Genomic DNA, 18,609 nt, shown 5'->3' with positions numbered 1-18,609 from the left:
TGAGGCATGGGCATGGCCTGCCTTGCCTCTGGTCCGGCCCTAATCCCAAAGGGTTGTTCCAAGTCCAACATTAGATGTTGCTAGAACGATGGTTAATCCTACTATGTACAGGAGTTAGCAGAAAATATATGCATACATAATACATGGGGATAAAAGCTAATTTTCAAGGTATCACACTTCATACTTCCTTTCTTAGTATTTGAATACTAATTTGAGCATCATAGTCTTTTTGAAAAATTATCTCGCAAATATGGGCTTAATCAAGTTGGCTAGGGCAGATGTACTCCCTACTCTACACCTAAGTTTAAATTCTCCTCTCATAATTTAAATTAGATTAAAATAGAGTATCGTTTGTAAAAAAAAATAAAATAAAAATTATCTCAAGAAGCCCATAGCTTCCATATTTATTGATAACTTCCATCCACTATCAACAATTTTTCTATGTATTATGTAGGCTCCTTTGCATGCCAATGAGCTCAGAAAAAAAAGAAAAAAAAAAGAGAACGACTATTGACTGCACATTAAGGTTAAATGAACTGGGTTGACGTGGTATATGCGTTGAAGGATGACAATGGGCAAGGGCGGAGCCAGTCGTGGGCAAGAGGTAGCTCTGTCAGCTCCATAGTTTCAAACGCATGTACAATAACATGCCATTGTATATAAATATTGCAAGAAAACTCTCATATTTACATTAATGGCCCTCCAAACAAGTATATTGTATGTTCAATTTGTTAAATTTGTGTAATAATCAGTCAAACTAAAGTTTGTTCTTTATATTTTGGCCCGTTATATTTAAAATCCTAATTCCGTCCATGGCCATAGGTGGTTATCAAGTCCATAAGAGCATCCATAGTGGGAGGGTGTATAATGAGGTGTATGCAAGGGTGGAGCCACACTGGGACCAGTGTGGTCACAGACCCCCACTCAATTTTTTTATATTTTAAAAATAATATACTGTTATGTGTTTCGATATGTATATTATTTCAAATACTTTACATTTTGATATGTACCCACATGTATTGTGATGGACCTATTAAGGCACAAGGAGGTGCTTCAAATTGCCCCTTTGCTCAGCTGGTATTGGTGCACTCCAGGTGTACAGATTACCTTATTTCCATTTTCAACATTTACGTAAATGTCTTTATCCTTTTACTTTCATTTATTTTATATTACTTCATTTACTTAAGTTTACAATGTAAATAAGGAAGTACCCCCTATTTGGATTCAAATAAAAATACTAGAAAATCAAAATATGAAAACTCGGTTTTATTGCAAAATACGATTTAGACTAAAAATGATGGCTCATTAAGTCAATATATACTTCATACTAAAATCCCATAAAATCAAGTTCTCTTATTTGATGTGTAAGGAATAAAAGCCGTCAAAAATTATCTTGAGAAAATGATTATTCCGATAAACCATTTTTCATACTTAGTCAATATTTTTACATAAAACATTTTTTCATGTATGATATGAATGCATGAAGGGACCTAAGGTTTTTTTTTTAGTTTTTGTGAAATTTTAATTTTTTTTCTTTCTATTGGGTTTAATGGGGGGAAAAGCTTTAAAGATATTTGCTAAATCGCTACTCTTTGTCTATCTCTTGCCATTTTTCTTGCTCATAATGTATTTGTCTATCCCTTTGTTGAGGACAATTATGATTGCAACCAATAAACAATATAATTCTTGACATATGTGATATATATATATATATACTATTTTTCGTATGTATTGGTTTCTTATTTTTGATTCTTTATAATGTGTAAGAGGCCCCCACACACATGAAATTCTGGCTTCGCCACTGGATGTATGTTAATTGTACACTATTTGTGATCGGAATCACCCGCAATGGAGAGGTGTAAACAAGTGTAAATTTGCATCACTACCATGAGATACAAATTTAGATGCATATATACATCTTTTTTTACATCTCTTGTAGGTGGGACCTACATGAGGAAATGTGAGAAAAAGTGGAAAAAAGTGAGACCTACAGCAGAAAAGGTGAAAGAAATCAATTATACATTTTTAGATTTACATCTTCCCCACTGGAGCAAAAATCACATTTACAACTCCCGGGAGGTGTAAAGGAGATGTAAAAGTGACTTTACACCCCCGAAAATACACCCTCCCACTGTGGATGCTCTAATAAGCCAAAGTTGCGTATGTACATAGTACATAGTACATATTGTAACTTGGCATCCACCAAAACTCACACACAGACACGAAACTATTCTTGAGAGCGGACTTGGCGAAGATCATTTTGTTTTTCATCTTGTATAAAATTGAACACCAATGTCCAATAATATTATTTTCCATCGGTTGTCATTTGTCAACGAAGAAGTAGAATCATAGAAAGTTCCTGTGTTCTTTAGGAAAAAAAAAAAAATAGATGTTCCACATCACGAGAAATATGACAATAACGTTATGACACATATGATAATATTTTTATATAATATAATATTATTAGTTAAGGATAACAAAACAGTGACATTCTTCCCATTACAACTAAATTTTTCTCCACCAGCACACCTTCCCCTTTTGTCACGCAACCTTTGAATGCTTAGCATTTAAAACGAAGAGACATCTTTCAAGTGTGTGTAACGTGCTGGGCCAATTAAAGAGAGTTGTGATTTGTGACGGCTGTTCCACCACGTCAGTCTATAGAGAAATCCAATCAATGAATGTTATGCATAAGCCAATTCCGATTTAAATTCCCCACCAAATTAATTATTGGTTTTTTTTCAAATTCAGAATAAATAACTTTCATTCAACTATGAACCAAGTAAATTGATTTATTAATTCCTCAATGTTTTCGAAACCAGTTTATATATGATTTGATTCACGTGTTATAATACGAGTAAACACAAAGAATTTTTTACTACGAAGCATATATAAACTGGTAGGTTTCGGTTGATATTTTCGCTCCATCCAAAACGAACCGAATGTCATAAGATTCTCCCATCCTGTGCATTTAGGGCCCATACCTTTTAGAACATGTATATTATTCTTCCTCTTCTTCTTCACCATCACATATAATTCTCAGCCAAATCCAAATAAACAGAAAAACCCAAAGACTAAAATCAGAGATGGGATTTGAGAATGAGCATATTGTGATGCTGCCGTTCATGGCTCAAGGCCATCTCATACCATTTCTAGCACTAGCAAAGCAAATCCAGCAAAGAACAAACTTCACCATCACCATTGCCTCCACCCCCCTCAACATCCAGTCCCTTCAATCCACCATTGCCACCTCATCTAACAACAACACCATCCACTTGGCTGAGCTTCCATTTTGTAGCACAGACCATGGCCTTCCCCCCAACACTGAAACCACAGAGAACCTGCCCCTCAAACAAGTGGTCAATCTTTTTGCTGCATCCCTCAGCCTTGAAGCTCCTGCTCGCCGTCTGATCTCCGGCATCATCGAAACGGAAGGCCGCCCGCCGCTTTGCGTAATCTCCGATCTGTTTTTCGGATGGGCTAATGATGTTGCAGACAGCTTAGGCACTGTCAATGTGAGCTTCACCACAGGTGGTGCTTATGGCACCGCAGCCTACATCTCCATTTGGCATAACCTCCCACACCGCTCTACACACGAGGACTTCTTCACCCTGCCCGGGTTCCCGGAACGGTGCCGTTTCGATATCTCTCAGCTGCATCCATTTTTAAGAGCTGCAGATGGTACAGATTCTTGGTCAAGATTTTTCCAGCCCCAAATTTCACTTTCTGCTAAATCTTTTGGTTGGCTGTGTAATACTGTGGAGGAAATTGAACCCTTTGGATTGGATGTCTTGAGGAATTACGTGAGGCTTCCTGTTTGGTCCATTGGGCCTCTCATTCCTAGAGAGGCACTCAAGAACTCATCCACTTTGGATGTAAGTGTCTCAAGGCAACGTGCAGGAAAAAAACTGAGTTTTCCTGCTGAGAAATGCCTTGAATGGCTTGATTCACATGGTTCAGATTCTGTTATTTATATTTCTTTTGGTTCTCAGAACACAATCAGTGAGACCCAAATGAAGGAATTGGCTATTGGGTTGGAAGAAAGTGGGAGGGCTTTCATTTGGGTCATAAGGCCTCCTGTTGGGTTTGATTTGAAAGGAGAGTTCAGAGCAGAGTGGTTGCCTCAAGGATTTGAAGAGAGAATGAACAAAAGCAAACAAGGCTTGCTGGTGCACAATTGGGCACCTCAGTTAGAGATTTTGTCACATGAATCCACAAGGGTGTTTGTGAGTCATTGTGGGTGGAATTCAGTGATGGAGAGCTTGAGCCAGGGTGTGCCAATTGTTGGGTGGCCATTGGCAGCAGAGCAGGCTTATAATTCAAAGATGTTGGTGGAGGAGATGGGTGTGAGTGTGGAGCTGACCAGGGGTGTGCAGAGCAAAATTGTTGGGGAGGAGGTGAAGGCAGTGATTGATTTGGTGATGGATGAAAGTGGGAAAGGTGGAGAGATGAGGAAAAATGCTGCTGTGATTAAGGAGAAGATAAGAGCATCAATACGAGATGATGATGAAGAAAAAGGGTCTTCTGTTAAGGCAATGGATGATTTTGTTGCTGTTCTTTTATCAAAGAGACAAGAATCGTCAAAATCCAGTAACTCCATTGTTAGTAATTAGGTTTTTCTCTTGAAGAAAAATGAAAGAATCTTTGTAACTTTGAAGTCATTTGAGGAATGACCTGTTGTTTGGAGTTCATATATATATATATATATATATATATTTTGCCCTACTTTCATTTCTTATAGACAGTTCATAGAGATGGGAGTCTCATATACAAGAGATTGTCATTAATTTATGGACATTCAAGAGAAAGCATTAAAAAAGATGATTAATTGTGTAGATGTTCATAAACATTTTTGGGCACAACATGAATATATCTTATTAACAACAAAAGGCAAACTCAATTCTGCCAGTTTCTCTGTCCTTACTCAATCTCTGTTCTTTCATTATATACGCGCTCTCTCTCTCTCTCTCTCTCTCTCTCTCTCTCTCTCTCAATCACTTTATAACAACAAGGGCAATACTTCAAACTAACTTACAATTCCTAGTCACATCCAAGCAAATCTGAATCTTAAGAGCAAACAACTTTTAACTTTTGTTCCTAATTAATTCCAAGCACGTTCTTGACTTCCACAGAGTCATAGACTTGGTATTGGTCAGGAAGGCTCTTGGAAACACTCTCCCTCTGCACCTTTTCACCCACTCCAGGAGCTTGGCATCCCATAAGTTTCTCTAGAAAATAGGCAGGACATACACAATTGCTGTCACAAAATCAACATTTTTCACAAGTCAAATGTAAATACTGAGTCTGAGTGTAATATATGCTGCAGCTGCATTCAAATCATCATTCAATCATTACCTTTGAACCTTCCGGGTCGGTGCTAGCTTTACGAGTCACCATAGATATCTGAAATTATATTTGATAGAAAAGTTAAAACTACATTTTAATCTTTAAGTCCAGCTGTAGACAGTCCATAAACACCTGGTAGAATGGCTGGAAGAGCATCGAATTGTATAAAAGTAAACAAAATTTGCATTGCTTCAGTGGGACGAACACACGTCCTTTCGTGCTTAGTTAATGGCCGTGTGTTAGTTCCACTGAAGCAAACTAGAGAAAACTTCAGTATTTTTCTAGTTTGAATTCCCCCAGTTCCAGAACAGTAAGCGAAAACCACAAAGACGCATGATCCAAGCTATTTGATGACAGGTTATGTAAACCCTTCAAAATGTTTGTATTGTTGTGGTTATGGTGCTTTCAATTTGTAAGACATGAAACACAGCTATAGCAACTTATTCAAGCACTTAGGAAACCACACATCATGAAAGAGGGTACAGTGGGTGCAATGAAGAAGGCAAACATAAATCAACATCTGAACTAGCCTTAAGAACATTAATGCCAGAACTGATCTCATTTTCGCAACGTACTGAACCAAGAGTTGTAAACTCATTCATTTTGCATCCGAATTCCACATTATCTAATTAGCATTGTCCTATTATCGTGAACCATTGTAAAAAATTAACCACATCAACACAACAACCAAAGTACCTATCAAAATTAACAACACAGAGGAATGGAGAGAACTTCATATTTTTTAGGGTTATTCGCAGCAATGGTCCCTCAACTATACTCTAAGTTACACTTTGGTCACTCAATTCAATTATTAGTTGCAGAGGTCACTCAATTATGTGTTTTGTTGCATCGTTAGTCCTACCGTCAAGTCTGTTACTTTTTCTATTTAAAATAATGACGTGGCAAGCATCTCTTAGATTATTGATGGACAAATGTGACTTTTCAATTAAGATTATTTGTAGCAATGATTCCTCAATTATACTCGGAGTTACATTTTGGTCACTCAATTAGGTGTTGTGTTGCACCATTAGTCCCTACCGTTAGAGAGACTTGACGGTAGGACTAACGGTGCAACAAAACACCTAATTGAGTGACCTCTACAACTAATAATTGAATTGAGTGACCAAACTGTAAATATGGGTACAGTTGAGGGACCATTGCTGCGAATAACCCTATTATATGAGTTTTTCTATTTAAACCCCGTACTTCTCTTTCTTCACCCCATATTCTAAGTTCACCCCAACTTTTAATTCAAATTTTCACAATTTCTAAGAAAACCCCACTATCTTCCTAAACTACCCCTAAATAGACACCTAGCATAAAAAACAAAAAACAAAAAAAAACTCATCAACTTCACACCCCACACCCTGTCATCTTACCCTATACCATTCTAAGTTCACCTCAATCTCACATTATTATAAAAACACAGTTAAATTGATATATAAGTTGAGTTCAAATATTGTAACAAAAAAATATATATTAAAAATGAAAATTAAAAACTTGCCTATTCATCTTCTTCCTCTATCCATCCGAAAGCAGCCGCTGCCACCATTGGGAAGTTGAGGAGCAGTAGTAAATCATTTGTTGATGGTTGTTGAACTCTTGTTTGGGTCTTTCAACTTCATTCACATTAAAATCATGGCCAATTATTTCTTTGGCAATTAGGTCTGTTTCTATTCTTCCTATTCTCCCAAATTCTAATTATCTTTGGGTTTTTCTCATTGGGTGATTAGAAAGCCAGAGGAAGAAGATGAAGAGTCCATAAAAATAAAAAAGTTTCTTTGATCAATATTTGTTTTATTATTCAATCGAAACAAGAAGGCACAGGAAAATTGCTCTCATATAAGTTACCATAATCAAATATGAAGAGTGGGAGTGTGGGGTGTGTGGGGGTGTATGTATAGATGAATTAGGGTTAAGTATTAAGTTGGATGACTCTTTTGTCTTTTTACACAATAACAAAACCTAAGAGCTTAATGATTTAGGTATTGGGGTGAACAAAGAAAAGTGTGAGGTTTAAATAGAAAAACTCTTTTTATTATCAAGAATTATGCCTCAGGCAATTTTCTTGACTTGTGTTGTGATAAATTTCTGTTGAAAAATTAGGCCTTAGGCAATTTTCTTGAATTGTGTTGTGATCAATTATTGTTTTTGTTTTGAATGGTGATTTTGTTTAACCTTTAAGCTCTGTTTCATTATTTTTTTCATTGTGGGGAATTATGCCACAAGTAAAGTGATTAGTGTTCTGGTTAAGCTTCTCTCATATTTGCTAAATGTGGTCCTTTATCAATCTTGCAGATTTAGCTCTGTATTTTTGAATGAGACTGTATTTTATTTTCTAGTAATTGAAATAGATAATAATAACATGAGAGAGAGATAGAGTAAGGCTTTTTAGCTTTGTGGGAATGTGAATTTTGGCAACCAAAATCACAAAGTGACACGTGGATAAGGGAATTTTCCTTAGGTCAAATAATTGTGTTAATTAAATATTAAGATATTATCCTGTCATCCCATTTAAAAAAGGAATAATTCCATTCCACATGAGAATTATTCTCTACAAACCCTAGCCAAGGCGGAGACACTATATAAAGATGGCATCTCACCACACATGAGATAACTCTAAACTCAGTTTTGACCCAAAACTCTGGCAAAAACTCTCTCTCTCTCTCTCTCTCTATCTCTCTCTCCAAGGGATGGCAAAATTCCCCGTTGGGCCCAACACCCAATCCGGCCCTAACGTTATTGGGGAAATTTCGGGGCAAAACTGGGATCCTCGATATCTTAAAAATCCCCATTGGGTATAGGGCATGGGGATGGTATTAGCATCCCCGTCCCCAAACTCAGCCTGATAATTATAAGAGTAATTTTAAATTAATACGTATATAATATAATATAAACATCATTCAAAAATTAAAAATAAATAAGAAACCCCCTCCTCTCCTCATCTCTTCTTATTTCCTATTTCTTCTCTCTCTGTCTATCAATCACAGACTTCATCGTCTTTCTTTTGCTTTTTTGTTGCATCTGACATAGCAACAAACCCTCATGTTTTAGCTTAGAAAAAAGAACTAAAAATGTTGGTATAGAAGTTAATTGGTTGTTGTTTGTGAGTGGATGAATTCAACAAATTAACAGTACCAAAAGAAATATATACTCAACCTCTGTTGTCATTGGATTTAGATGCTTATATATTGAACGAGTTTGCACTGTTCACTTCTCTCTTTTTTTTTTTTTTTTTTCCTCCTGTGTTTGTTTACCCTTTTCGTTTCTCTAATTATCTGGTCACCTTTGGAGAATTGGGTTTTGGAGTAGGATTTGGTTGTGTTGATCCCAGCTCAAGAATCGGGGATTTGGGGTGGGGATGGGCGATATCCCCCTTATGGGGATGGGGATGGAGATTCCCCAAAAACTCTTCACTGGGGATGGGGTGGGGATGGAAAGCGGGGACAAGGATGGTATTGTCATATCCGGCCTGTTGTCATCCCAACTCTCTCCCTCTCTCACGGCCATAAGCCGCCCCTCTCCTCTCTTGTACCGTAGAGAAAGCTCCATCCTTTTCAGTTAAAGCTGTATCTTCCTAAGACCAAATTAAGCTCCACCCTTTTCAGTTAAAGCTGCTTCTTCCTAAGACCATTTAACTGATTTAGGTATCAGAGGAGCTTTGGCCAACACCCCCGGGTGTGCTCCGTTGACCGAATCTATTTTTCAAGGATCGGGGAAAAAGAGGATTTGTGTGACAAAATCTCCAACTGAGGTGCCCAGTTGTGCAACAACAAGCCTTGTTTGCTTTTGTTCATTCTCTCTTCAAATCCTTGAGGCAGCCACACTTCTCTGAACTCTCCTTTCAAATCAAACCCTACTGGAGGCCTTATGACCCAAATGAAAGCCCTCCCACTTTCTTCCAACCCAATAACCAATTCCTTCATTTGGGTTTCACTGATTGTGTTCTGAGAACCAAACGAAATATAAATAACAGAATCTGAAGCATGTTGATGAAGCCATTCAAGGCATTTGTCAGCAGGATGTTGAAACCAATTGTGTCCCACATCGGAGAGAGGGAAGGAGAAATAGTACTTTAAATAGAATTACCCCACTCTAACTAACACCGAGGCCTTTTGTGATAAAACCCCACACCTGAGGATTGTGCAGGTGGTAAAGTGGGGACAGTATCGGTGTTGTTGGAGTGGGCCCTCGGCCCGTTAACCTGGAAAATTTGACATGGTATCAGAGCCAGGTTGGGATTCCTGTCTCCTTAGAAATCAAGGATACAGAGGTACGATCCTTTGGCCTACGTGGAGCCAAACGGGGACTCACCCATCGCGCGGGGCCAAACGGGGACCCACCCATCACGTGGCAAGTACGGGCCCGCAACCTGGCTCTGATACCATGTCAAACAAAGTAGAGTAAATATTCAGTTATGCTTAGATACGCTCATATTCGCTCATAGACCTCGTCCAGGTAAGTAATCAAAATTCTAATGAAATAAGACATGGTATAAGAGCCTAGGTTTTCTTGTGACCTGTGTTTGCGTTCTCCTTGCAATTTAAGTGCTCTCCTCCCCTCCTCTTCAAGGGGGGGAGGGGGAGTGAAAAGGATATGTTTATTGACGTATCCCCATTAGCTTGACATATTCCCACGAAGATGTTGCTTATTTCTTGACTCCGACGACCTCTTCTCTTCAGGGGGAGAGGAGGAGTGAAGAGAAGTTGTCTGTGTGAATTAGCTAAAGTTGATATGGAAGAATTGTTGTTGTTGCCGTTGCCGTTGCCTCTACTACCGCCATTGATGTTGCCTTTGTTTGCTTCGCTTTCCGTTGCTATGGTCATTGCCGATGATGTTGATGTGTTTTGATCTATCTCTACCCTAACCCTAGAGACTACCTATTTCCATTGCAGTATACATCTAGCTTATAATCCTAGTCTGCCGCCGCTGTTGTCTACCTTGCTACCGTCATCGTTGCCTACCTTGCTATTGTCACCACTGCTCATCTATTCCGCTGCAATTTAACAACCTATCTGCCATGGCTGATTCTGCTACATCTCAGTGTTAGTCAGTGCATGTTTCTCAAGTACCATTGATCATATGGCTCAATCGACCCCTTCTCTTCAAGGGGAGAGGGGGAGTGAAGAGAAGTTGTCTCTGCTGTTGCTAGTGCCAATGCCTTGTATTGCTGTTGATTATGCCTGTTATGTCTTTGCCTTGTTGCTCTTGTTGGTGCCAGTATTGTTGCTCCTGCCTGTTATGGTGCCAGTATTGTTGCTCATGCCTTTGCTGGTGTGTTTGCCTTGCCTTACCCTATTTTTTAGGGTTTGGGTTCTGCCTTATCTGCTGCCGTGCTCACAGGGTTTCTGTGTTCTGCTATATGCCTTATCTTTTGTCGTGCTCACAGGGCTTCTGTGTTCTGCCTTATTTGCTGCCGTGCTCACAGGGTTTCTGTGTTCTGCTATCTGCCTTATTTTTTGTCGTGCTCACAGGGCTTCTGTGTTCTGCCTTATCTATTGTCGTGCTCACAGGGCTTCTGTGTTCTACCTTATCTGCTGCCGTGCTCACAAGGCTTCTGTGTTCTGCTACTGTGCCCTATTTTTTAGGGTTTGCTCTTGTGTTTCCGCTGCGAACTTTGCTTATGGTTGACGAAAAGACCTTCTCTACAATTGGTGCTTCTCAAGTATGGTGTTCTATGACTCGCTTGTCAAGTTGGGCATGCGAAATATCTTTGCCCAACTTGAGGGGGAGTGTTGGCGAGTCCTTACTTAGTTAGGATTTTGGTTCCTTACTATGTTAGGATTTTAGTTACTTACCTATTTGTCTAGTCCAATTATAATTAAGATTTATTTCCTATTGTAATTTAGATATATTTTCTATTGTAATTTAGATTTATTTCCTATTTTATTTAGGATTGTACTTATATAAATACCTCCATATTGGAGAAGAATAAAAATATGAGCGAATATGAGTGTATCTAAGCATAACTGAATATTTACTCTACTTTGTTTGACATGGTATCAGAGCCAGGTTGCGGGCCCGTACTTGCCACGTGATGGGTGGGTCCCCGTTTGGCCCCGCGCGATGGGTGAGTCCCTACATGGCTCCACGTGGTTGCCGATGTGGATCTCCACGTGTGACCCACAAAATGGGGTCTCACGTGCGGGGGAGTGTTGAAACCAATTGTGTCCCACATCGGAGAGAGGGAAGGAGAAATAGTACTTTAAATAGGATTACCCCACTCTAACTAACACCGAGGCCTTTTGTGATAAAACCCCACACCTGAGGATTGTGCATGTGGTAAAGTGGGGACAGTATCGGTGTTGTTGGAGTGGGCCCTCGGCCCGTTAACCTGGAAAATTTGACACAGGAAAACTCAGTTTTTTTCCTGCACGTTGCCTTAAGACACTTACATCCAAAGTGGATGAGTTCTTGAGTGCCTCTCTAGGAATGAGAGGCCCAATGGACCAAATAGGAAGCCTCACGTAATTCCTCAAGACATCCAATGCAAAGGGTTCAATTTCCTCCACAGTATTACACAGCCAACCAAAAGATTTAGCAGAAAGTGCAATTTGGGGCTGATAGAAGCAGCAACAAGATTGATCAGTTTGCTGAGAGGCAAGTTCTCTGGGGTTTCAGTGTTTGGGGGCAAGCCATGGTCTGTGCTACAAAATGAAAGCTCAGCCAAGTTGATGGTGTTGTTGTTTGATGAGGTGGCAATGGTGGATTGGAGGGACTGGATGTTGAGGGGGGGTTGTGGCAATGGTGATGGTGAAGTTTGTTCTTTGCTGGATTTGCTTTGCTAGTGCTAGAAATGGTACGATATGGCCTTGAGCCATGAATGGCAGCATCACAATGTGTTTCAAATCCCATCTCTGATTTTGGGTTTTTCTGATTTCTTTGGATTTGGCTGAAATTATATGTAATGGTGAAGAAGAAGAAGAATATATCTGCTGTTTTGAAAGGTATGAGCAGAAATGCATGCGTGGGATGGGAGAAATTTACCATATTAGGCTCCGTTTGATAGAAGGATTTGAAAGGAATTATTTGGATTAGACGAGCCCAAATTTGTTATAAGAAGAAGAACCGCATTAGATTTGAAAGTATTTGAAATAACTAAATGTAGTACATTTGAAGTGACTATATGCAAGGAATAATTTGAATTGTAATTTTGTTTCTTTTTCGCTTGTGTTTCCCTCTTTTCGGCCGGGTAGGCCGATTGAAGGAGTTTTTGGTCCTTCTTCTTTTTTGAGTGCGGGGCGTGCCACCACCAAGCCCCGAATTTGGGCTTGAATGGAATGTGAGTTGATGGATGTGTTGCGTCCGAGATCTGACTTTAATCAAACAATTGTTCGGCCGAGCAAGGAACCTAGGTTCTTTCACTACCTCGGGGTCAAGGCTTTATGTGAGCGACCAAATGATGTGGAGTGGGTGGAGATGAAGATTGAAGGTGAAACGTAATGAAACGAAGAATAATTGCGTAAAGTAAATGTGCTTAAACTTAAATATAATTTAAAGACAAACGCGTAAAGTAAAGTGCGAAAGATAAATAACGTAAAAACGAGAATTAAAGTGCGATAAAATGAATTAAAGCAATAAATAAAGCAAGAACGAAATGAAAGCGATAAGAACGATAAAGTAAAATGAACTTGAAATTAAACTTAATTGAAGTGCGATAACAATGAAAAGTAAAGCAATTGAAATAAACTTGAATTTAAATGACAACGTAATGTAAATTGCAAGAATTTAAACTTACACTAAGAAAAGGAAGAACTTGCTACACTAGGTGCATGAAAAGTAAAATCCTAAGTCTAGGAAAATAAAAGTGCGAGACGAAAAATAGGTTTGTCTGTCTGATGTTGTGTGTCTTCTGCCTTCACTTGGTGAGGTTTATATAGGGCATTCGTCAGCCCATGGGCTGGCCATTGAATGGCCAAAGGTCAACTCTTTTAAAATTCTTTCCTTTCGAGGCCCCCTAAATCCGTGGATCACGTCGGCGGAGATATTATGGTTGCTTGATTTTCTCTCGTTTTGGAAAATTCCGAATCGTCATCAACGTCCTTGATTTCTTCCCTTGTGAGGCCTTCGTCATGTGCACATAATCCTCCGAAAATCTTGGGCGTGAATCTGTGGCTTTGGCTTGGACCTCCGAGATTTCATCTCGTGCCCTTTGAGTTTTTAGAATTCTAGAGTTGGCCGACCATCCGCCAAAGTGGGTGGTATGGGAACTCCAAAGATTTGGATGTTGGGCTTGGCCTCACGTTGGACTAATATTGGGAACTCGGCGGACATACCTCCCGCCGAACTTAAACTCCCTCGGTGGAAATACCTCCCGCCGAACTTAAACTCTCTCGGCCCAACTTTGCTTGCCCAAGTGTTGCGAGAAGGGCGCCTGGGTGAGCAAGAAGAAAATCCGCCCCTGCCCAACTTTTTGTAAGAGGAGTGGCTGACCAAGGTATTTAAGGAGTGCCCGGCCCAACTTTTTGAGAAGGATATGCTCGGCTGCTTTTGCAAGGATACGCCCAATCCTTTTTGCAAAGGGAAGCACCCGACCAAATGTTTGAGATGGCACCATGGCCTTTGAAGAAAACACCTCGGCCACCTTTTTGAGAAAGCACCTCGGCCGCTAGGAAGTCCGCCGCTAGGAATTCTTCGGCCACTAGGAATCCCGCCACTAGGAATTCTTTGGCCGCTAGGAATCCTCGGCCGCCATGAATTCTCGGCCGCCTAGGAATTCTCAGCCGCCATGAATTCTCGGCCGCCTAGGTATTCTTCGGTCGCCATGAATTCTCGGCCGCCTAGGAATTCTTCGCATTAATCCGGCTGCTTGCATTTTTGGAAGTTGCCCAACTTGATCCGGCCCCATCTCTTTCGGTCGTGCCCAGCCGCATTTCTTTGCCCAGCTCTACAATTGAGAGCCCGACCATATCTCCACCAAAACTCGGCCACGTCTTCTAGCTGCGTGGTCCGGCCGCACTCTCCAGCCAAGCTCGAACACAGCCCGGCCCATTCTTTCAGCCACGCAGCCTTGCCCATTCTCCTAGCCACGTATCCCGGCCGCATATTAGCAATTCAATACCCGGCCGCCTATTCTCCAAATCTCGAACTATTTCGGCGTAAATAGACTATAGCCTAGCCGCTCGTGTTTCCGAAAAATGCCCGGGTTGAGTGAATTTTCACCACGCCCAAACAGCTTGTCGAATTCTTGGCATACATGAATTGTAATAGTCAATATAAATAATTTTACTTTATAATGTTATCTAAATTCATTGATTTAGAATCCCTCCATCCGAATGAAGTCTTATATATATGCTCAAAGTTGGTATTAGAGTACATCATTGCAGTATAACTTGTCCATGTATTTGTGTAAAATATCAATTTTGTGTTCACTCATATCATAACATGTGAAATCCAATATACCATGCTATCGCATTCATGTACCATACGATAATTTCTCCGTATTTGACATAGATCTAGTGAATTGGCCAAACTTTTGGTCTTAATATTTACCCTTAGAAGTCTACAAAAATTCACTATTTAACAAACTCTTTAAGGGTTCGTTTGGATGAGTCACTTGGACAAGATTTGGGCTCTCCTGGCACTTATAAGTTCATGCAGACCAGGTAACCCATGTGGCAACTCCAAAGAAGGAACTTCAGAAATTACGTGGAACTTTAAGATGAGACTTTGAGAAACCCAAGTCCCTTCATTAAGTAAGGCCTAAGCAAGCGTTATTTCGAAATTCATTATGATCACCACGATCTAACCATAAAAGTCGTTTAATATTTGGATACCATTAAGCATTTGAAGACTTTTCAAAAGTCACAATCGAATACTACTAGACTTTTATAAAGTATTTAAAAATTTGAGTTGAATACGTCCAAACTTTTAAATTCTAACGACAACCCTCTCGGCCAGTAATCCTCTCCATTGTGAGAGTTCCCTCACCGTCTCTCAACTGGTGACTTTCTTTACTGCCCAACAATCTCCTGCAATTGATTTATGATGATGGGACCAAAATATAAGTATATGTAGGTCCCAGCAACTCAATGAACGAAATAAAAAATAGGTGCAGCTACATTAGCTAATTCCTCCCCTAATCAATACATGTAATCTTCAAAAATAATTGAGCTGCTTTTTGTTTGCATAAATTTATACTGTTATAAATTATGTGAATTTGTTTTTATTATTTTTCTTTATGTAAGTTGCTATTGTCATTATTTGAATTTTTTTCTAAATTTCAAGGAATTAGAACCAGAATTGAGTATAAAATTATTTTGCACCATTTTGTTTTGGTCCCCCCACACAAAATATCCTGACTCACCATTATTTTCTTTTTATAATATATTTTTTTTGGAGCTCATTGGCATGCAAAGTAGCAATAAATATGGAAGCTGTGGGCCTTTCGAGAATATTTTTTAAAACAGACTAAGAAAGGAAGTGTGATACCTTGCAAAGTAGCTTTTATCCCCATGTATTATGTATACCTAAACATTCAACCACTGAATAAATAAATAAAGTTATAGGAAATTTAGTGAAAAACCCAAAAGAAGCAAGCAGCTTATAAAAACACCCAAAAACTTTTCTAAATAACGAAAAAACCATTATCTTTGGCATCAAAGACATGCAAGTCCTAGAGCTCCTTCTCCGCGTTCAGCATGTGAAGATTTTGTCCTCAAGCACTCAGACCATGTGAAGACTCTATTACTTTGCATCTGCCCAACTGTTATTATTGCGCAACGACAGTGCCAGAAATAATGTTTTGTTTCCTTGTACATATTTTAGAGTGCATTTCGTCTTAGTATACAGAAGAATCTTTTGTTTTGCCATCAGTTGGCATGTGATGTATGTATGAAAGTTCAGAAAGAGAGAGATAGTATTAGAGAGAGAGGTTTCTCCTCTCATCCTTAGCCATTCTTAGTAGAGTCGGTGAAAATGGTGTATATAGCTTGTAACTCCGAAGAAGAGAAGTACGAAATACTAGAGAAGAAAAAATCTATGTACTTTCCTCCTTCAGTTTCAATCAATAAAACTCTCTTTGTTCATATAATCTCTCTTATTCTCCATACACTTCAAACACTGTTAATACCATCAACCACTGTTAATACCGCCGACCATTGTTAAGTAAGTTCTTTTCTCTTTTATTTTCTTGGTTTTCTTAGACGACTTCTTGTCCAAAACAGGGAAACACTTTATAATTATGTTATTATCTTGCTAAACTGACGATCAATACTTTGTTTGAGCACTTGGTTATGTTTGATATTTGCCATAACAATAACTAGACGTCTGTCAGGGAACCTCTGAGTTCAGAAGACCTCTGAGTTCTGCTCCATAGCCGTTTAAGTTGGCGTCTTTGCAGTTCCAAGTTCTAGTTCCATGTTCTAGGCATGGTGTCTGGTTGTTATTTTGGCCTTTAGAAACCTTGACCGAGCCCCGCTTTAAAAATGGTATCAGAGCCTTAGTTTAGCACCTTAATAATATGATTATGATAGTAAAGTACCTTGAGGACAGAAGTCAATCAACACAACTGATAAAAACCAACGTTTTATAACCTGTTAAAATTTTGTTAATTACCAATTACCAGTTAAGAACAGTAAACCCTTTACATGTTTGGCCCATGGTGGACATCGATTAGAATAAAAGAAAGGTTACAAGAATTAAAGAAACAGAAGGCTGAATACCAAAGAGAAATTAGGAACTTAGAAGAATTAATAAAATCACCAGAAGTAGGTAATTATCCTAGATGAAAACTAGAAGTACATAATAGCATAACAAGGAACCAGTACCATTTAGAAGTCTGTAAAGAATCCATAGAAGCATTTCAGGAGCATTTAGGCATCTTAAAAGAAAAAGGTAGACTTAGATAAATTTATATGATAGAGTACCTTAATTTAGAAATTAGTGAACAACAAAAGAAAAAATTAACTTTAGATAACAACACATTAGTTTGTTATTTTCCACAAAAAGAACACAAACATCTATTACATAGCAGTAAACAGTCCCTTAGAAAATAGTATTGTTGACCTTTTAATTAGTCAAGCAGAAAGTGTAAAATTTGAACATAACTGTTTCCCTCTTTTCGGCCGGGTAGGCCGATTGAAGGAGTTTTTGGTCCTTCTTCTTTTGGATGCGGGGCGTGCCACCACCGAGCCCCGAATTTGGGCTTGAATGGAATGTGAGTAGATGGATGTGTTGCGCTTCTAACTTCTGATCAAACGATTGATCGGCCAAGCAAGGAACCTCCTCTTGGCCTAGGTTCTTTCACTTCCTCGGGCTCGAGGATGGTTAGGTTTCGTACGGATGTTTTTATGATTTTTAAGGTTTTAAGTAAAAATAATGCAATTAAACTAAATGTGCGTATAAACGTAAAGACAAGAATTGAAGTGCGATAAAATAAATCAAAGCAATAAATAAAGCGAGAATGAAAATAAAAGCGATAAGAACAATAAGAGCGATAAAATAAAATAGACTTGAAATTGAACTTAATCGAAGTGCGATAACAATGAAAAGCAAAGCAATGGAAATAAACTTGAATCTAAATGACACAAAAAATATAAATTGAACAAGAATTGAAACTTACACTAGGAAAAGGAAGAACTCGCTACACTAAGTGCTTGAAAATAAAATCCTAAGTCTAGGAAAAGAAAAGTGCGAGACGAAATATAGGTTTGTCTGTCTGATGTTGTGTGCTCTTGTCTTCGTTTGATGAGGTTTATATAGGGCACTCGTCAGCCCATGGGCTGGCCATTGACTGGCCAAATGTCAACTCTTCTTAAAAGTCTTTCCTTTCGAAGCCCTCCTATATCCGTGGGATTGTATTGATTGAAATATTCTGACATGCTTGATTCTTCCTCCTTTTGGAACACTCGGAGTTACTATCAAATTCCTTGATTTCTTTCCTTGGAAAGCCTTTGTCACGTGCATATGATCCTCCGAAAATCTGGGCTGGAATTGGTGGCTTGAATTTGGCCTCCGATTTCTCTAATATTGCCGCCCATAATATACACTGAATTCCAAATTATCCCATATATACATATATGTACATATACGCATGTGATAGAATATTATAATATATATATATATATATATATATATATATATATATATAAGTATAAAATGGGATAAGGTGGGATAAGGGGGCTTTAGACTATCAGCCGCCACTCATGCACATTCATCTATTCATATATGTTTATATAGATATATTATATAATGATGAAGTAGGATAAGGAAGGTTCAAACAAGAACCCTCCACCCACGCATTTTGCAAAAGCTCCAACTCCC

At 38.9% G+C, this 18,609-nt stretch overlaps 1 protein-coding gene across 1 annotated transcript; it reads left to right on the top strand.

The window, feature by feature from the left end:
* Positions 1–2,823: 2,823 nt before the first annotated feature.
* LOC110760486 (UDP-glycosyltransferase 92A1) lies at positions 2,824–4,691 on the top strand. The gene has a single exon (XM_021962749.2). The coding sequence runs from the start codon at positions 3,087–3,089 to the stop codon at positions 4,611–4,613; it is 1,527 nt and encodes a 508-aa protein (XP_021818441.2). The 5' UTR covers positions 2,824–3,086; the 3' UTR covers positions 4,614–4,691.
* Positions 4,692–18,609: the final 13,918 nt, after the last annotated feature.

The sequence above is a fragment of the Prunus avium genome, chromosome 1 (genome assembly GCF_965620075.1).
Source record: "Prunus avium chromosome 1, drPruAviu1.hap1.1, whole genome shotgun sequence".
NCBI lineage: Eukaryota > Viridiplantae > Streptophyta > Magnoliopsida > Rosales > Rosaceae > Prunus > Prunus avium.
This window is presented reverse-complemented; position numbering and strand designations above follow the sequence as displayed.